The sequence below is a fragment of the Triturus cristatus genome, chromosome 11, assembly GCF_964204655.1.
Source record: "Triturus cristatus chromosome 11, aTriCri1.1, whole genome shotgun sequence".
NCBI lineage: Eukaryota > Metazoa > Chordata > Amphibia > Caudata > Salamandridae > Triturus > Triturus cristatus.
Window position 1 is genome coordinate 971,347,114 of NC_140594.1, and position 21,902 is coordinate 971,369,015.

The 21,902-nt window shown below is 43.0% G+C and overlaps 1 protein-coding gene across 5 annotated transcripts in view; it reads right to left on the bottom strand.

Moving 5' to 3' along the window:
• The window catches only part of LOC146785765 (phospholipid scramblase 1-like), a 935,365-nt gene that overhangs the window by 718,283 nt on the left and 195,180 nt on the right, over window positions 1-21,902 (bottom strand). For all 5 annotated transcript variants that reach the window (XM_085633613.1, XM_085633616.1, XM_085633615.1 and 2 more), the window contains one exon: window positions 11,716-11,858. In XM_085633613.1, coding sequence (XP_085489739.1) covers window positions 11,716-11,858 — 143 coding nt within the window. The remainder of the gene's footprint in view (window positions 1-11,715; window positions 11,859-21,902) is intronic.

The following is a 21,902-nucleotide window of genomic DNA, read 5'->3' on the forward strand; positions in this document are numbered from 1 at the left end:
CAGGGTTAGTGGCACCTCGTGTCGCAGGCAGGCGTTGAACAGGGTTAGTGGCACCACGTGTCACAGGCTGACGTTGAACAGGGTTTGTGGCACCACGTGTCACAGGAAGCCCATATGGAACTATGCCTCACTGATCGAAGGGAGTCTGGTGCTTTTGATGGTGGCCCGGATTTGGGGTCACTGCCATTCATGACTCAGGACACAGTTTCACACTTGGGACCTACTGAGTCGAGAAGTAGGCCTGAGGCGGCAGTAGAATAAATCCACGATAAAGGACTAAAGCCGGCCCGTGTCATGGAGGCCGTGATGGTCTGAGGAGGCTGCCAAGGTCGCAGGACTCGGACCTGGAGCTTGAACCGGAACGTGGTGGGCCCTCCTTGACACACGCCAGTGTCGGCAGATGATCAGTGAGGTCTGGCTGCGCAGGGGCGGGCCTGACCGGTTCGTGGTCCGGCAGGCGCACAGCGTCAAAGGCAACTCTGCTCTAGAGGACAACGTCAGCCTCATGGCGGGGTGAGGGGCGCCGCCCTGGAAGAGACATTGGGCTTTCCGGAAGAGGACCACACCCAGGGCTACATGCTACTTATTCACACCCCTACGCTGGCGTGGCGTATGCTGGGCCATCCCACTCCGGTCACGCTTAGGGGGGTGTAACAGGCAAGATTTCCATGAGGTCCCCAACTGGCTGTGGTGACATGGTTGTGTCAACATATAATATACATAAATACTGTAGGTCTGTAGTTCTATATGACTCCAAACACTGATGCATCAGAACAAGTAAAGAAAACCAAAGTGAATGAGTGTAACCTCAAGGTAAAATTCTTCAGAAAGAGGTTGTGTTCCCATCACCCACCAAAGGTGGCTTGTTTCATCATCTGGGAACCCTGGACAGTACCATGAGTACCAACCACTTAAGTGATTGTGGTGGTTACACAGTTGTCCCAGACGTGAGTATACTAACAATCTCTGTAATGATAGATACAGGTAAGGTGATGGTTGCAGTGCAAAAATGATAAGCTTTCACAAATAACTGTCAGATTGACCGAACAATCTGACAGTTATTTGTGAAAGCTGTCTATGCACTGGTTTTTAAAGTGGCACCAAGGCAGCGCCAGAATAAAATTATTAGTGTCTTGTTAACCATTTTTATTAGCACTTCACTTATCATTTTTTGCACTGCAACCATCAACTTACCTGTATCTATCATTACAGAGATTGTTAGTATACTCACGTCTGGGACAACTGTGTAACCACCACAATCACTTAAGTGGTTGGTACTCATGGTAGTGTCCAGGGTTCCCAGATGATGAAACAAGCCACCTTTGGTGGGTGATGGGAACTCAACCACTTTCGGAATAAATTTACCTTGAGGTTACACTCATTCACTTTGGTTTTCTTTACTTGTTCTGATGCAGCAGTGTTTGGAGTCATATAGAACTACAGACCTACAGTATTTATGTATATTATATGTTGATTTGGGGATTTCATACTGTTAATGGTCATTAAATATATCCCTTGGACCCTCCGTTCTTGAAAGAGTTTTGTGTTGAGACATGGTTGTGTCTACTGTCCACTACACTCCATATACCAGAGGTGTATGTTGCCATGGATATGGGTGTGTGCTGCATACTGCAGTCTGTCCAGCACATCTCCCCCACTCTTGGCATTGGGTACTTTTCCAATCATGGTACTACTGCATCCTTCACACATGTCTGTTTACCACCTCTCCCCATATTCAGCTGTTGTGCGGCTGAGGTGCCATGCCGTTGATGGCTCATGGTCACGGCTTGGCCAGGTAACCATTGTGAGTTGTTCTGTCGTGTCTGGTGGGTGGGCATGTTGTTGTGCATGTTGATTGTAATTTTGTGATGTGTGCATTGCCAGAGTTGTGATTTGCATGATTGTGGAGTTGAGGTGAGTGGGGTGTTCATTTGGAACTTGCCAAGGGGCTGTGCATTTCCCTTGGTGCCATCCTGGGAACGCTGGTTGCTGATGGACTGTCGGAGGATGGAGGAATCATGCACACTGGCTGTGTATTTCAAGGCGACATTGTTGGATGTTCCACGGTGTTCTGTTGTTGCCTGCACATTGGGGTGGGATGTGTGCTTTCTGTTGCGGTGATTGTGTGCTGTGTCACCAGGGGGCACAGGTGGGACATGTGTGCTGTGGATTGCCCCCAACACATGCGTGCATCCTGCTATAGCGTATGATCCTTGCTTAGTCTCCAGCGTGACCTGCGCATTGTGTTGGACGTATGGAGACTGGGGTACCAGGGTGATGGTGATGTCAAGGAAAGGTGTGAGGGACTTGGATGTGGCTGGCAGTGAGACTCATCTGACTCTGGCGGGTGTTGGTTGGGGGTGCCAGGAGCCAACAGGTGCAACCTAGCCAGCAGCTTGGTGTGGGGTTGGATGTTGGTTGTCCGCTATGTTGATGCCGTAGGCCTGTTGGGCGATGATGGTCGGGATGCGTGGGGTGGTTGTCCCTTTCAGCCTGAGGTGGACGGTGACATTGTCAGAGGTTGGGTCTGTGCAGCTGGTACGCTTCCTGGGGGTCCGCTGTCTTTGTCTGCGCTGTGGTGGTCCGGGGGTTGTTCTGGGGGGTTGTTCCGGGTGTGTGTTGTGGTCCTGGGGTGGTGTCAGAGGGTGTTGTGGCCCTCTTGGGTGTCCCGGCCGCATGATGGTTGGCTCCATGGCATCTGTTGCCTTTCCGATGTGGCCCTGGGCTGGTCTCTCTTTGTGGTGCAGGCTGCCGTCCGACTTTACACCAGGACAGAGCAGGTGTAGATTTCCTGGTGCTAACGCGCCTTATCGCCTGTTTTGTGTTTTTATCGCAGTTCTGTATGGTCGTTAAGAATGTTGAGGTGTGATATTGTCTCGGTTTTTGGCACGGGAACGCCCACTCTGCATTTCATTAGCGATAGTTTCGGGGGTGCACTGTGGCGATGTTTTTTGCGGCTGCTATCGTGGGTAAACTTGTGCTGTGGGTTGTTTACACTGGCTTGTGAATGGGGAGGTATTTTTATCATGAATTGGCTGCGATAAAGTGACGTTGGTTCGGCGATAGCTCCTTGTGAATGCCGCTAGAATTCTCTAATTATATCATATTAATTTTGAGTAAAGTGCAAGATGCTATTGTTTATAAATGATTTTAAATATAAAGCAACAGTAACAGAATTTAATGTAATAGTAATAGAAAGAGAATGTCAAATAAAGTTCACCACGAAATTTTGAAAAACATGATTATATTGTAACTTTTCCATACTCTTTGGCACGTCAGCTCCTCCAATCATTTTTCAAGCATATAACCCTCAATATTAACTAATTAAAAAGTTAAAAATATTGCATAATAGTAAAATACATATTTATGATAATTTGCAAAGTGCCAAGTGCCAATTCCTTATATTCAATTTAGGCATCAATTTCCCTGACCTTTACATAGCTTTTGTACTTTATAGTCTAAAGGGCTATAAATATAAACATACTATTTTAAATCAGCCAATTAATCCATTACAATATCAAAAAATATGCCAATTCTATGTTGTTGCATCTTTGCACTAGGATCATCTGTTCCTTTACTTGGCCAATCTGCAGTTTTTTATAAACTGGAAGCAATATATTTTTCCTTACTGGACCAAACATTTTGCAAAATATAATCAAATGTGAACGTGATAGAGTATTCAGTTGGCAGAAGGGATATGTATTTAGTGTTCCGTTCATAATTACGTAATTTTCAACCAACAACTTCCACTTAATAAAAGCTGGAACTTGGCCCAATCTAAGCTTCAGCATCCATCTTATTACAGTACACACTTTTATATTTTTCAAGTGCGTTGGTAGAGCAACTGTATACTCTAATGACAAAAAGTAAGAAAGTGGAGGTATTTCACCACAATCTTCTACATCCTTTATCTTGGCTTCTGATCTACACCATTTGTTATTGCTTGCTTCCTGCTTTGTGCAGAATCTTCATCCACCTTTGCTACTGTATAATCATCCAGGTCTGCCAATATTATTTTTGTTATCCATCCATGAAGTTTGTTTTTTGAATTGTAGATGCTGTTTAATCAATTGTCACAGTGAACCCTCAGCCGCTTTCAAGGTACCATGCCAGAAATGCAATACTCTCTGTTGATATCTGAAAATGATATTCATTAAGTCGAGCTCTTAGCATTAACAGAACCTCTCAGTAAATCATGCAATTGTTTCCAAATATTAGTTTCTATTCTTTCCATTCATGTTATGCATTGTTAAGCAAGAATTTCACATTCATACAAGTATAAACTAGTTATTTTTGCATTACAGGCCTCCCGGACAAACTAAATTGACCTGTGACCTAGTGCAGAGTCCATCTTCTCTAATGTCCTAGTGACTGAATTTACTCTCTCTTCCTGTTGATCAATGTGTGAGTTGAAATTTAAATTGCACTAAAAACCAGACCTAAATACATGTACTCAGTGGTTGTATGACTTTACAACGCATTATGTTGCAACGCATGCCTTTACCATGCATGTGTTACAACGCGAATGCCATCACCACGCAGATCCTTTACCACGAAAATGCCTTTTACACGCATACTTTCACATCGATTTTCGTTGTTAAAATATGCATGTTAATGGCATTTTCATGTTAAAGGATATCACCCTAAAAATGTACCCTTTAAATTTACCCCTGCGCGACACCACCCCCTCATTCCCCCTTACCTCTCTTCTCCCTGATCTTCCGAGGTGACGTTGCACGTCGTTAAGAGGAAGCGGAAGTGTCCTTCCGTTTCCTCTAATGACGCCGATTGCCTCCACATCTTTTTCTTTAAACGACTGAAACAGGTGAGTTTTTTTAATTTTATTTTGGGGGTGGCCCCCCAAGCACCCGTTTTTAATCCCATGCTTTTTTTCCTTTTAACTTTAGCACACATGCCTTTACGTTGTTGGGGGGAAGACCCCCCAAACCCCCTTTTTTTGTCCATCTATTTCCTCTTCCGTTTTTTCATCCCATGCTTTTTTGGGGGGGGAGACCCCCCAAGCCCCCCTTTTTTTTCTTTTAAGTTTAGCACACATGCCTTTACTACGTATCTTGTAGTAAAGGTATGTATGGTAAAGGCTATTCGTGGTAACCACGCATGCGTTGTAATGCATGCGTGGTTACGGTTATTAGTGGAAACGGCTGAGTTGTGGTGGCCGTTTCCCATATTCAGTCACAATTTGCAATTGCTCACCCCTAAACCACCAGTGCATCTTAGATTTCCGATCTGTATGGTTGAAGACATCACTATTTATTTTTTGAGACATTAATAATTAAACCATTTCTTTCACAGTATTGTGTGTGGTGGCATGTAGTTGCCATTGCAGGCCAACTGGGGTGAGGTCCAATAAAACTCTGTCATCAGATTAGAATAGGAAGCTTATATAGCGCTACAGCTATACACTTGCTGTTTCCCAGCAGGCAAGTGTGATCCCGGACCAGCTCACTCAGATTGTCCAGGTCTTTAATTGTCTGCAAAAGATGGTCTATAAAAGGCAGAATATCAGATGTCCCGATAGGGAGTTCAATAGTTTTGGGCCGCAAAGGACTGACCTCCCATAGGGGATTATTTAATCCCGGGAAATGTATAAAAAATTGGTGAGATGAGTTCGCCCCACCAGTTTTTGAAGGGTTAAATGGGTTTGACTTAATGCTTCAGCAGTATTTGCAATATATATAGAAAAGGGGAGAGGTGTCAACAACAATCTTGTTATAGCCAATTTGGTGTGTAAATGTTTTGAGTCAGAGGTCCATTAATCCAAACTAACATTCTCATCCATGCACCATCATATAGTTGCATCGTATGTTTCAATAAGGCTGGTGAGATGTGTTGTTTTAGCATTTTTTCCTATAGGCAGTGACGATTTAGGGTGTCGAATGCCATATATAAATCAATATGCACTGCATAAATTGGTACCCGTTTCTTAAGAATATAATCCTCAACAATTATTTTACGGTAAAACACCCATCTACAATAGAATAGTCTTTCATGAAACCCAGCTGGGTCATCAGTAATATCACTTCTTTTCTAACCAATACATATAAGGATTGAAACAGATGCTTTGCATATATTTTGTAGGCATGGGCGGAGTTTGGGGACTTCTGGTATTACGAACTCTGAGAGGTGACCAAAAAAGTCAGCCGGGCAACACTGATTCCTGCGAGCGGCAGAGTGGAGTACGTCACGCTGCATGCCCTGATTTTTAGCACCGGGATCTTGTCCCGCACTGACAAATCAGCGCTGGCATCACTATGTGTTGCACCAGAGGGCACTGCTTCTTTCTCTCCCACTCGAGTAGATATTCTACTTGAGCAGCAGCTTCCTCAAAACGAGCGGCAGATTTCTCAATGCGAGCGGTAGCGACCTGCTGCGACCGCCGTCGTTGAGAAATCTCACCGATAGGAAATCTAGCGCACTATTTTTCTCACTTGCACTTGCCAACTTAACATTAGTGAGCCTTGCGAGAGAAAAAACTCCACTCTGCGTTGCTTCACGGAGTTTTGCAGAACTCTGGGCAGTGCGCAGAGAGAGCAAAACTGTTGTGGATGGCATACATTTTGGGATATCAGACTAATGATGTGCAGCCCAGCAGGATATGTTGTCCCTTAGACCAGCTAGCTCACAGTGCCACAGGAAGCTCTCCTAAACCTAGACAGGGAGTGAAGAGTTTTGGCAACTGCTAAAGGTGATAACCCTGACCTCTTAGGAATCATGGTAACATATCTAAAACCTTTTGCTCATACACTCGTGCTCTCTCTTGCTCAGAAAAATATGCAAAGAATACACCGAGGGACGTTTTCAATGTTTATTGAACCAGCGTGATCCTTGTATAGAATATATGTTCTGCAATGATCAATAGACAGAAGCAGATAAAAGTCATAACGAGCATTAAGACAGTGAATAGAATGAAATGTTTCAACATCTTGTGGAAACTGTTTATATTTATATATGTTGAGCCATTAGTTTACATTTCCAACCCATGAGTTCATCAGCTGTCGCTGTCACGGTTTAATTGGGGATGCTTCTGATGGAATGCTCAGGAGATGTGTTTTCCCTATTTGTTCACTGGTCTGTTCTTGCATGACTAGAAAACATCTAATGAATGGTTAAACACTTGTGAATTTATCTCAGGAATTTTTTACTAATGTCTCTTTTATCCCAGTATGAATTAAAGAGAATTCAACAACAGTTGGATCCAATGTCTCTTTTATTTAATTAGAGTATTTTTCCTGGTTTACTTATACTTTCTATTGGCCAAGAGAAACAAGATCCTCAGCATAAGCTATACATGATGGGCCAAACCTTACCACTCTTCTACCTGTGGAGGAGTGTGGCTCAATGGTTAGAGCGGCAGACCCTGAAGCAGAGTTCTGGCCAGGGACCAGGGTTTGATTCCTGCATCGGCGGGGCTCGGGCTCAATTTCCTCAGACCTGTCTATTCTCGCCTCGGTGCCTACTCTAATCACGGGCCCCACGCTGCAACTCTGGGCAATAGCTTGCTTAGCCTCCACACTGGCCCCAACAGTGCTAAGGATGCCTGGCTTCACCCTGGGGGTGCCCAGGAGTGGACACTTCACAGGGAAAGCTAGGAGGGGTTCCACAGCGGTATTAGTATCAGTGACAGGAAACCGCAAAGGTGACACCACAAGGTGGCTGTCTGGTGACAGTGCGCTCTATAAGTACCTTGACATTTACCTTTCCTAGAATTTTTCTTACATTTCTTTTTATTTTGTGTTATAACAGAGCTTCTTTAGTTTTTTTGTTTGAAAGTTAGGGAAAACTTCCTTTAATAATTCATATTGTAATGTTTTGACTGCTTCTTATTTCTGACTTTTCCTTTTGCTAAGTACTAGGGGAACTACTTCATTACTTGACCCATTTTCCGTTATACAGCTATCACCATTTGGTTACGCTATCAGGTGAGATAATTCTTAAAATAATCTAAATTAGGCAGGCAATCTCCTTTGATGTTATATTTGTAAAAACGTTTTTGAATAATTTCTCTTTACCACTGAAAAGGCTTTCATGGTCTTACTGGAACCCCAAGACACCAAATCATAAGCCTGTTTGGCATCGAGCGAGAGTATCACCTCGCTTTTTAGACTATGGGCTGTGTCTATCTATGCACTACCTTGTTGGTGGTATCACTTAACTTTTGCCCTGCTATAAATCTTTATTAGCTCAGGTGCACTAGCTGAGGAAGGACTGCGTTCAATCTGTTTGCGAGGATCTTCGTAGAGATCTTTAGCTCTACATTAAGTGGGGAGAATATTCTATAAGATCCAAGCTTTTCTCTATCCATCCCGATTGGAGATTGCTATAATTGTAGCCTTAATCATTGTCTCTTATATTACAACCCTATCAGCAGAATAGTGATATAGGTATTCCAGAGTGCCCAACAGGTTTGGTCACAAGGTTCTTTAAAATAGAGAGGGAAACCCACAGGTCTAAGGAAAGGGCTTCAAGGCTTTAGCTGCTGCTATATTTTTTTCTTTTGTGGTAGGCTTCTATATTATTTTATTGGTTGAAACTCTGACAGGGATGATGTGCAGAACTGTTGCTAGAATTTTCAAAAATCTATTCACTTTGGCAGTGTCATCATATAAATTTTGATAGGTACTTTTGGGCCTTTCCCTTGGCTGCTGATTTTTTTCAGGCATTTTTTTTCTTCATAATATTTTACCCTAATCTTGCCATGGCTCACTCAGCTTAATTCAAGTCTGGCATCCTTAGCTACCCTTTAAGTCAAAAATGTTCCCCAATATATTTTGCTACTGCCTAATTTTATGTTGGGCTTCTGTTGTGTTTAACTCTTCCTTTGTTTTGGCCCACATGTTCCTCTATTTTTTTGGTGGATTCTTCTTGAAATTATCTTACCTTTCACTGCTATTTGAGGGCATCTCAAACATTTCTTCTATTCCATATGCAGCTTCTCAGTGGTCTGAGAGCCTCAGAATTGAGGTACTTTGCAGAGTACTCGGTTCCCTGGCCTCAGAGGACATGGCACATAGCCCAAAGCTGCGGGCTGGGAGAGTCTGGCACCTGGGCCTTTGTACCCTTGTGCTCCTGGGCTCCTGGCTGTTGCTGCTTTGCTTTTTACCTGCAAAATTGCAATCACCTGCATGAGGGTTTGCCACTGTCTTTTAAAGCAACTGTGCACTTCGTCCACTTCAGGTTAACATTCTCTTTTCTTTTCCCTTTCCATTATGGATATTCATCCCTTGGTTACCACAGAAATTCTCAATCCATAATGTTTCTTGGTATGTTGTGTTTGATATAATTTATTTTTCCTATTTAAATGCCTCCGTCTGGTTGAAGGGTGTGTCCTAATAAAGCCATTTTTATTTATTTGTTTCCTCGCTCCCTCCACTTGCTGATCCTGACTGCTCGCTCCCAAAGAATTCCTCTCTTGAATGGTTCCTGATTTTCTTCAGTCCCCTGAACCTTTCATCCAGCAAGGAGGTTTTTTACATCTCTGTATTTTTCCTCCTTCGATTGTGACAGTTTTTGGAGGGCACTTGCCTGAACCATAATCCAATATTTTGTGACACAGTTGCTTTCGGACACAAGCAATATATTGGACTGTAGAAGACCCAGACCAAATTACAGGTGAGTGTCTGGACCTGAAAAACTTAGGGTGCTCCCTTTCAAAATATTAAAACAAAAGTATCCTTTAAGAATTGTGTGGAGAATCATATTGAATTTAAACCCCACGTATCGCGTCCTAATTGAAGGGGTTTTTGTAACATACAAAAGTCACTGCATATCATCATCATATAATCCTTATTTGATATTAAGTCTAAAATCATGAAAGACAAGTGAGTTAAAAACAAGAGATTGACATTTACATAATCACAGCTTTAAAAACCCCGAGAGATAACATACAAGAGAAAAATAAAATTTAACTGAAAGTACAGTAGGGCCAGTCTAACTTGCATAAAATTCATAGATTTTAAAATTGGTCGCAAAAACTTGTATCTTTGGGTATTATAGTTTGAACAAATCATAACAATGTGTAGAATGTCATTGACCGAGACGTTGTCACAATCACAAAGGGGCTGCTCTGAGTCCTCAAAACAGCAATGATTTTAAAAAAAGCTAAGCACGGAAATAGATTCAGTCTAAAATAAGTCAATAAGCGTTGCTGATGAGGAGTCATGTTCCAAGTCAAATAAGGTTCAAAATTACTAACAGTTGTTACTGGAATATCATGTCTGACTGAACGTTTCAATATTGCAGAGTCCTCCCGGACCGCTTCAATCTTTTCCGTGAATGTTGCTTCGACCCATTTATGATCAGACCTTAGTAAGCAGCTGGGATGAGAGTATAAGGGCTTCCCTATAGACGTCATATTATGGGAGATGTAGGACAACCACGGAATCAGGAGGGGCTTATCCAGTTTTAAACAATCCTGCAATATTAATCTGTTAAAACCAAGCTCCTTCTTTGTCCAAATTGATAGCCAAAGTTTTAAGGGGGAAAGTTGAATCTGGTCAATAATGTACAAATCAGTAAGTAAAGGTTCAGGTATTGCTCAATGGTACCCTGACCTGGCTTAAACCTGTACTGTTGGTTGGATAAAAAGCCTCTTTCCTCGGCCCAATGTAAGAGAAGATCCAGTAAAATCATGACCAATAATTTTCACCTCTGAATCAATCAGAGAGATGGGCCTGAAACAAGCGGGGTCTGACCTATTGCCCTTTTTAAAAACAGTGACTATTATTGATTGAGACCACGTTAAAAGGGATATGTCCACTGAATGGTGAGTTTAAATGCAACATAAGCAAGGGGGCCCACAAGTCCATATCAGCTTTAAAAAGATTCCCAGGCACCCCATCGGGCCGGGTGCTTTGTTTGATGGTAGTCTTGAAAGGGCTGCCATAACCTCAGGTAATTGAAAAACAATTTGTTGATTACTCCTCGTGTCATTCAATTCCCCATCCTCAACTTCAAAGCTATAGATGGCCTTAAAGTGATCAACCCAGGCTTGTGCTGTAATAGTGAAAGCCTGGTTAGAAAGATTATCATAGCTAAAAAGAGGGGAGCTAACAACTCTCCAAAAGGCAGCACTATCTTTGTTGCATATCATTTTGACTGTGCACAGAGCATTATGCACTTCACCAGTAAGTTTAGACTCGACAATTTAAAGGAGGGCACTTTAAAAACAATATTGGTCATCCTGTATATATGTTGCATTCATGAGTGTGCAAAAGAAATGGCTTAACATCTAAAAGGGTCAAGCTGATTTGTTCATTTTATCTTTGTTCTGTGTTTCCACTTGCTACACAACATCCAAATTCAAAAAATTCAAACAAAATAAAAGTGTAACCATTCAGTCACTATTTTTTTAGTGCTGTTGAAAACTCAGGAAGTTGCAAATGGACCCTTCTCTGACACCAAAATTGCACAATACAATTAAGTGTAGGAGGGGAAAATACATGTGATAGATATCAGTCGGGATCATTAATACTATTGTTGGTCGTTCTGTGATAATCTGCATTAAATGTAATTTTCTGTTGTGTTGAGCAGCAAAGCTCTATTTACATTCCCCTTCAAACTCGGACAATTCAACATATTTGACAAAGGGTCCAAATCCGAAACTGCTTTTCATGAACTCTGGAAATTCAGGAGGGAGTAACACATAAGGCATGGTTAAGTCACAATTAAACTAGGACTTTGGTATTTGAATTTTACCTGGCTGAGTTCTTCCAGTAATGGGTACATTATGGTGGCATTTTCACCTCCATAGCTTCGGAGAGGTTCCTGCCTGACAGGTTGATTTTGAATTGGGTTTGCTGCATTAATCCCAACACTGTATCCAATAAACTCAGGAAGACCTGGTGTGGGAAGGAGAACATAGTTATGAAACATGAAAATAATGTTGATATAATTCCTTTTTATTAGGTCTCGCATAGCGTTGCAGCGCAACACGCTATTCGCTTTGCGAGGCATATGGTATATACTTTAGTGGGGAAGCTTCGCGTAAGCTCCGCCCACTCTCTGCCCATCTTTTTGTTTGGCTTCCATCGTAAATGCTGCCTTCTCATTGGGTTTTACCTTGTTAGTCCCTCCTCCTAACGTCCATGGCGTAATATGTACCCATCCGAGGCTATTGGCCCCTTTACTTAATATTATTTTTTTCCCTGTGTCCCCCCCACCCCTTTACACAGTCCGTGATTTTTTTTCGCAAAGCCATCATCCCTCTCACTCCCGTTTCTGCCTTTTGCCCGCCTGCACTCCTGTTTAAAATGCAATAGAACTAGCGTAAAAGCGAGTTCTATTGCATTGGAAATGTTTCTTTTTAATATAGTGCGCATTAACATGTGCGCGCTGCCTTGTATGGTATGCATGCGCCAAAAGTCCTCCCTGTCGTGGATTCCCTGGCTCACCCGTAAGTTAATTAGGATCGGGCATTTGCTGCGCTTCACCGACGCTGCCGCTTGTTTTGCTTTCCCTCACTTTATATGGGCAGCACTGCACTAACAATGCTTGTTTATTTACCACAGTTTGTTGAAGTGCCTGACTACTAGGTTATATGGCTCTTCAATCTGTTTGGCTGGAGGCCCTCTACAGCAGTGTTAATTTCCTGTTTTTTTTTTAAATTTTACTGAAAACCAAGTTTCTTCTCATGAAAATGATCAGGTTGGCGATGCTACGGGTCGGGAATGCGACTGAGAGGAAGTCCATCTGTCCCGCACTTCGCTCATCTCCCCGTCTCAGCTCATCCTATAGGCAGGGGAGTAGCATGCAGCACTGCATAATGTTAAAGGCAACAACATACGAGCCTAATAAAAAATGCTGTGCTATACATAAACAAACGTGCTTGTGCTGCATAGCGTGAAAGGTAAGCAAAAATGTTAGGCGCAGAAAAAAGCATGCCCAGGCCGCTGTTCCATGGGAGCTGTCGTTGCATAAAAACAATTGAGTAAGTGCTCGGGTTCATGTAAAAAAATGCTTAATTATAACTCTATCGCCAATGACCACACTGGTCGAACTTTCAGCACGGTCAGCAGCGGTGCTATTTAGTTAAGAGCCTGATGTTTGTAGTAGCTCTGTGACAGCCACTTTCACCGTCAGTAGGACATAAAAGCTTTTTTTAATATCTACTTTTATTGAGATGGCAGCCCGCGCAAATGGCTACTGAACGTGAACTCTGCCATCCCTGCAGTCAGTCGTATATTGAGTGGAGTTCGGATTGTGTCATGTCCAGACATTTCAGAGGAAGTTGCAGGCAGGTGACACACCAGCACAATCTTGCATATCACAACACCGGGTGAGAAACCGACTTTGGGGTGGCCCTTTCCTCAGAAAAAAAAACATACCGGCATTTCTGGTAGAACCACAAAATAATACATAAATAATAGCTTGTGCGTTTCTTCACTATTCATTATTAACATGGGAATATACCCTCTATCATAACCATCAATTATTAATAATTAAGATAGCTCTAAAATACTTTTAGCTTATTTCCATTTTGTATGTGTCGCTATTATCTTATATTTCAAAGGGGGGGAATCCCAATATTAATGATCTTCACGTTTTTATTTTTATTTGACCTTTCTTGTTATAAAAATATCAGACAGATCGGTAACTACTAGTCATGTGCCAACCCTAATGATTGCACCAGTTAATGTGCCTTCTCACTGATAAGAGTCCCCGCCCTGCTCCCTTAAACTGGCCATGTGCACCTGTGGCGCATCATACCATTTGGGGCATCTTCAAACACTTCGAGCTTTTGAGCTCTCACAGGTCGCAAGCTGTCATGTATAGACTTTTACACGTGGTAAGAGCCAAACAACAAGCCTCACAATACAGAATATATTTCCTGGCTAGCTACAGGTGTTGCTTATATATGGTCTGTTGACCCACCCCCGTCAAACAGCTATAACGTGTCATTCCCTTCTATATTACTCTGCTCTGATCTAGCAAGCATAGGTGGCCACCATTTCCAAATAAATATCGAATATGAGGCTTAGATTTACTTCAGCCTAATTCAGATTAGTTTTCAATTACTTTTTGCCACACCCCCATGCCAAATAACTGCTGAATCCAGCATCCATGTGAGCATAAGGAAAAGTAACACAGCATAACGTATATTTGTAAAGCATATGTTCACCCTGAAGGGTGTCATAGCAATGACAAATGATAACTTGTAGTTTGCACCACTTTTTTTGTTTTATAAAGCGTTCTTTAATTTGAGGTTGGTAATGCTGTCACGGCCCATGGGACAGGAGGCCACTCATGTGTGAAGTGTGTTTCATTAACACGGGGTCACTAACTCAAACCAGGAGGTGCTCCATAATTGTCTAGATTGATTGTGCAGGGCCTCAACTCCCTCTAGTGAATGATTGTTGGTGAATAGCGTTTTTATAACTAATTTCCAATGTCTATGGAGAGCAAACAATCAATTTGTGCAATGACGAGGGTTGATGGGTCCCGGTTAAAGCACCCTAATAGCAGTACTTGTTGTATTCAGGATATTGGCATGAAGCTGTTTCTTTACGTTTCTTACAATCGGGGCATCCGCACTTTAACTTTAAACATCTTAAGCTAAACCGCGGGTGCCGCAATTGCTTCAAAAGTAAAGAAAGAGAAAAAAATGTTTTTGTCTATTGATTTACTTTTGAAGCACTGGCATTACTGAAAGTTTAAGCTATTGGTGATGCATTATTATTAGCAACGCCAATAGCTCAAACTTTCACTAATGCGAGACCTTTGCATTGCAAATGCTTGTTATAAATGCAGAAACGTTTTTGTAGAAACCTGTAGGTCTTGTCCACTTGAGGTATTGGCTTTGTCAATGTTTTAAGCCATGTTGTAGAGCAGCACGTCTACTGGGTAGCATGATGAAAGTAATAAAAAAAGCACTATTATGCAGCTAGCACTGGACGCGTAATTTTACTTTTCTTTTTATTGCTGTCTATGGCAGGCAACACAGAGGGAGGAGATAAGGCAACAGAAGAATGGGCAGTGAATGTGGGAAAAAAACTATGATGAGGCCAGTGATGTCTGCATCATAGCACTTTTTTCATAATGGTGGGAGGAGGTCAACATGGGCAACAGAGGGAGGGAAGGGTCTTGGCAACATGAACAATGGAAAGAGGGAGGGTCACCAGGGGTGGGCAAGCCAACAAGAACACTAAACAGAGGGAGTGAGGGAGATTGGTGGCAAGCCAATATTGACAACAAACAGATGGATGGACGGTGGGTGGGGACAATCCAAAATGGGTAATTATTTGTGGAAGGAAGGAAGGGATGGTGGGATAAACCAACACGGACAAGCAATGGAGTGGGGGGCAAGCTAACAAGGACAAAAAATGGCAGGAGGGAAGTTGGGGACAAACTAATACAGACCACAAACGCAGAGTGGGAGAGTGGGGCCAAGCCAACATAGACAGTGAACGGTGAGAGGGAGGGAATGTGGGGGCAGGCCAAGACAGAAAAGGAGCGAAGGGAGGGAGGGTAGGGGCAAGCCGACACAGCCAAAGAATCAAGGGAGGATGGAGGGGACAAGCTAACATGGACAAGGGAGGAAGGGAGAGTTGGGGCCAGCAAACACAGCCAATGATCAGAGGAAGGGTGAGATAGAGGGCAGGTAGAGGCAAGCCAACACAGACAGAAAAAGGTAGAATGGTAGCTGGGGACAAACAGACAGAGAGGGAGGAGGGACAAGTATATAGGGAGACATTTGGAAAAGACACACTATGCTATAGTGCCTAACCCCAAAGAAAAAATTAGCACCTCAAAAAATGAGTGGTGGATTGACACAAGTAATACTTCCATGCCCCAGGTGAGGGACACACACATGAAGAAGAAGGGAGCCTATGGTAGCGGACCAATAAGGCACAAGCAAATGAGAGAGACAATGAAGCCAACCATTGGTAAGCAATGGGCGGTCTTTAAGCCCACTGATAGAAAACAAAAGGTCTAGAAGTGACCGCGCAGGCACTGTCTAGTTAAGACATAAAAATGAAATATTGCATTTGTTTGTTTATATATACAAGGTCTAAAAGGCAACCATATTGATAAAGCTTGTGAAATAGTGTCTGCCTGTGATGTCCTTCCATTGCTCTTGCTCTTTAACAGTCTAAAATCCCTAACACTTACCACTAGCCTCACCAATAACTCTGACCCTACACTAAGGGACTGGTTTATGGTGTGGCAGATGCTACTCCTTTCATCATGGTGGTGGAGCACATTATCTCAAACACCCTGATGAACTATCATTGGCCAAATTAGAGATGGCCGCCCAGTGGTCGTCTCTGTACATTGGAAGGAAACACCATGACACTGGTTTCTTTCCTCCAAAGCAGGAGTTTGTTTCTGGAAAACAAATAACTAATAAACACCACACCATGGAAGTTTTCTCCCAGGGTGTGGGGGTCATTACTTTTTTTTTCTGTCCCTCACCACCCATTTTTTTCTTATGGTGAAAATAGAAAAAATACATTACATTGGCGGGCAGTGTAATGACCTTTCTCTGATGGCCCCAACTCCATCTGCCTGTTGGAGTAAGCTTTCACTTAAGAGAACCAAAGGTGTCTACATCAATAGAAATCTAAAGGTTCGTATTTGGTAGATAGGGTACTCTGTCACATTTCCAAAGGAGTATCCTGCCCAACAAACTCCAAATCAGGCCCTAGTACAGTGAACACATGCGCTGATTACATCTCTTGAATGTATAACTGAAAGAATTTCTACAAAAATGTTTCTGCATTTATAACAAGCATTTGCAATGCAAAGGTCTCGCATTAGTGAAAGTTTGAGCTATTGGTGTTGCTAATAATAATGCATCACCAATAGCTCAAACTTTCAGTAATGCCAGTGCTTCAAAAGTAAAGCAATAGACAAAAACATTTTTTTCTCTTTCTTTACTTTTGAAGCAATTGCGGCACCCCCGGTTTAGCTTAAGATGTTTAAAGTTAAAGTGTGGATGCCCCGATTGTAACAAACGTAGTGCCTGCTTCATTCTATTTGCTTCTCACCAAACAGTAGCTAACCCCTCTGCCTTGAACCTGTGTTATAAAATCTGCAAGCTTTTGACCCAACAACACTTGACGTAGATTTACCAGTTCATTGTTTGTTGTGTTGAGTTTTTCCTCTTCACCTTCCACTTATATTCAGGTTTTACAAATCTGTTTCTTTATGTTGTCTTGAAATTTCTATTGGTGCTAGGTAGAGGATTTTCCAAACTTTTCTTGCAAGATCCTAACTCATAATCACATCTTTTAATGAATAATTACATCACATTCATTATCACCTTACTGCCAATGAGAAGCATTCTGCCTGCCGCACATACTAACTTCTCAACATTCAACTTAGGATTTCACATGCCAATTCAAGAGATGCCTGGCATACCAGCAAATCCATTTATAGTTCTCTGTTCCAACTTTGGGAATGTGAGGGTGACAAGGTTGTGAAAGAGGCATTGGAATAGTCTCCTGTGCTGAATCTTTAATTGTTCGGCTGCCTTATCAACCTCTAACATCTGCTTCTCAAGTAATCAGCCATGGACCCTTTGTTTCTCCTCCATATTTTTTTCCATTTTGAGTCTTTCATTCGAAGAGCATCCTGTACACCAATGAGGAATTGCAATTTACAAATTGTGATTCTTAACAAATTGTAAGTAGGAAACCGAAATTCCTAAGGTATAAAATAATATCTTTAAAAATCATCATCATCATCATCAAATCTTTATTTCGGTCACTATGGACCATAAAAGATACAAAGAAATACAATCAATTAAACAATAAAACATGAACAATAATAAGCTCATGAAACAATCTTAAAACATTTAAAAATGTATTATTATCTAGAGATGAGGCGATTACGAATAAACCATGCTGCAGTTAAAAATTTGGCTACAGCACATACAATAGGGGCAGACAGGTCAGATTTTAAAATTCTAAACGCGGGACGATATTCCCTAAAGCCTAGATTCCTAAGAAGTGGGACAAGCCAATATTTTCGTGGATTATTGTATGCAGGACAAAAAAAGGTCATATGTAAGTCGTCTTCTCGCATAAGAGGGCATACCTGGCAATTAGATGTAGTCTGCGTTTTAAGCCAGTGCTCTGTGTAAGCCCTCAAAGGGAGTGTTCCATAGCGCCACTGCAAATACAATTTTCGTGTTAATGGTGGGCCAACATCGTCAAGGACCAGTTCCAAATGGTAATGGTCTTTAACAGCAATGAAGCGTCCAGACAACGAGTCTTGGCAAAGCGATTCGATTGTTGCCTGTAACTTATACTCGCGGTATGCCTCAGCCAGCGATCTACGAGAGATCGCTGTGCAGGCACTCCGCGGGTCAAGCCACAACTCCGATTTCCCCATCAATCCAAAGGTGTTATTAATATATTTGAACCAGGGTATTTGCAGCACCTTAGGGAGGCGCAAAATTTCTTCTAGTTCTGCTCTGTAACTAGATAGCTCTGGAGAGCTCCACACTCTGCGCCAATACATCAGGGGCTTGAGTCCCAGTTCTTCAGTAATTGGTCTCAGGCCGAGGTCCAATCTCAGAGGGAGGAGCGGGGTACTTGACGGTAGAGCAGTGAATTGTCTAATGAAGTTGTTCTCGGTTATCTGCAACTTTTGACATGCTACATGTCCCCAAATCTCACCCCCATAAGTTACTGCCCCTCTAGCCTGAGTTGTATAGATATGAAGAGATGGGCCAAGTGGCTTATAGGTAGGCCTGGGCAAAAATGTCGTTCCGTTCGCGGAAATTGCGATAATTTGACATTTTTGCGTTCCGCGGAGAGCGCGAAAATGTCAAAAATTCCGGTTTCCGCAGCTTGGCGATAATTTGTTTCTTGCTCGCGCTGTAAAATGATACATTCTCGCGCGCGCGCGATCGCCTTACCTGAATCCCTGCATTCGCCGACAAGTTTTCTTGATCCGGTCGCGTTCTCCATGAGATGTTGTATTGTTTTTAGCCATTTGCGCTGTCTCGCGACAGTTCGCGCCCGCAGTGACGTCATGCGTCGCGCGATCACGTCTTTCTTCTCGCGATCATGCACCGCGAGAACAACTCAAAACAAGATGGCCGCGCCCGCAAGCAACCACATGGGTAAGTTGGCGACCCGCAACCATGCAGAAAATCTCGCAAACATGCCGGAAAAAAACTTCCGCATCTTCGCGATATTTCTGCTTGTTTGCGATAATTTTAAACATTCTCGCGATAATTTGCGAAGGTTAATTCCGCAAATTCCGCCCACCCCTACTTATAGGAGGACCTAGATATCATCCTAGTTATACCACCTGCAAGTTTAGCAAGTTTCAGATTTGCTCTAGTAATGTGCGTGTCCCAGGTCAAAGATTGATTCAGGGTGACACCTAGATATTCAAATGTGGAAACCCGATCTAGTCTTTCATGTCCAATCGTGGGATTTGGGCGGGTTGAAGGGGGTGGGTTAAAGGTCATGAACTTGGTTTTGGATGCGTTCACTTCTAGACCGCGAAGCTCGCAAAAATTAATAAATCCATCCAAGATTCTCTGGAGGCCCATCGGTGATTTTGAAAGCAGGAGAGTATCATCCGCAAACATAATTGCGGGTACCCTCCTGCCATTCAACACCAGGGCATCAATATAACTTAGCCCTGTCAAGAAGTCTATGACACCGTTCACAAAGAGACAGAACAGGGTCGGCGCAAGCACACAGCCCTGTCTGACCCCCGTGTCAACGGGAAAGGCCTCTGACAGAGCACCTCCCTTACCACATCTCACTTTGGCGTAATTGCCCTGGTGAAGCCTCATTAGCATAGATAAGATGTCACCCGGAACGTCTAGGTCTTTAAGTACTGTCCATAGTTTGGCGCGCGGCACCAAGTCGAATGCAGCTCGCAGGTCGACAAAGACCGTATACAACGTGCCTCTGCCCATAGTCACAGTTTTCCAATATAAATAATTAAATCGGAAAATCTGGTCTATTGTGGAGACGCCCTCTCTAAACCCGGCCTGATATGGGCTCAATATGTCCCTCTCTTCAATCCAGGCTTGGAGACGGTTCAATAGCAATCTACCAAACAACTTTTGTGGGACGTCTATTAGACTTATTGGTCTGTAATTGGAAGGGAGCAGAGGAGATCCCTTTTTAAATATTGGGACAATCTCTGCTCCCAACCAAGTTTTTGGAACCTCCATACCGCCCAGAATGGAATTGAATAAGCTCAGCAGGTATGGAGCCCAGACGACTGGTTCATGTTTAAATAAGTCGCCAGGCAGGCCATCTAAGCCAGGTGCCTTGCCGAGAGCTAGTCTATCTATCGCCATATGTACCTCCTTTAAAGTGAATGGGTGCCCTTTGATTTCATCAATATTAAAATTGATCGATTCCAGTATATTTGGTGTGCTATATAAAGATTTAAAATGATTTCGCCATACAATAGGTGAAATATTTGGCTCAATTGCGTCAGGTAATGTTTCTATCCCTGAATTTACAAGGCGCCAAAATAAGCGGGAGTCTCCCCGTGCTAATGTGGTTCTGAGTTTCTCCCACCTATTATGCTCCCATTCCTTTTGTGCAAAGCCAATCATGCGTTTGTAGGCTGAACGCCTAGCCCTGATGACCTCAATCCCTAGGCCCTCTTTCAGTGCAGTCAGGAGGTTCAATTTGGCCTTCCGGCATGCAGAATTATACCATCTGGGACTGAGTGAGCGTTTAATAGGTCCATCCTGTTTTGAGAAAAGGATGTCAGATAGTGTCAGAGTTAGGTCTGTATGAAGTATTCCCCACTCAAACCGATTATCAAAGTGATCATCTCGATCAATAATTTCCAGGGCCTTTATCAGTATGGGAATCGCCCGGGCATAAAGGCTGGGAAGCTTGTCTGGTTTTAAAAGTAGTCTTTCCCATCTCACTCTCCGTCTATTATTAGCTAGTGTTAGACCTGTCCGAGGGGACGAGGTCTGATCCCTCCTGGCCGCGCAATCAGGAAGAATATATTCTGCTTCAAGAGCACGTTGATCGCTATCCACACCTGGCAAAACCCTAAAGTCTTTAATGGAATGCCAAGATACTAAGGGAACAAGAATATAATCCATTTTGGATTCCCTCCCACCCCTACTGTATATATATTTTGATGGGATGTCGGATTTTTTCCGGCCATTGCAGGCCCGTAAGCCGAATTTTAAAGTTAATGTTGTAATTTGGACCGCAAGAGGTGTCCATGCTTTTGGTTTAAACGCCTCCAGAGGAGGTATGGACCAGAGCGCGTCCTCCTCTTCGGCCAATCCGTCTAGTAGACCACAGAGGGGCTCATATTGACAGTTAAAGTCACCGCCAATTAAGTAGGGAATATCTACAGGGATTTTGCTTAAAACTAGAGCGAGTTCCTCTATAGTACGGGATTCCAGCCCGTTAGTTACTGGACGGGAATAGACATTTACCAGCATAAGTCTATTAGAGTTAGGCCATTCCAATAATACCACAAGGATATCCTCCATGGAGAGTGGATGTACAACAGCACTGCAGCCCAAGTCTGCTGCTAGCCATATTGCTAGTCCGCCTGATGGTCGTCCTTTCCCTCCCCATCTCGCTTGCATGGAAAAGGACGCGTATCCTGAATACACCAGCTCATCGCAAGCCCAGGTTTCCTGGAACATACAGATGTCCTTACTCCTGACAAATGCATTCCATTCTGGGCAATGCAACTTGTTAGTGAGGCCCGCTACATTCCACGATAGCACTTTTAGGACGGGGGGGTTGATGTTATCATTAGTTTCAGCTACAGCTGGAGTGCTGCACAACTCGTGCATTGGAGATGTACTCGTAGCAAGAACAGGGGCTACGGGAATCACCAGCTCGAGTGACGGGATATCCAAATGTACAGAGTTATAATCTACCAGATTCCTGGTCTCATCCTTCGCAGGGTTAGGTTCC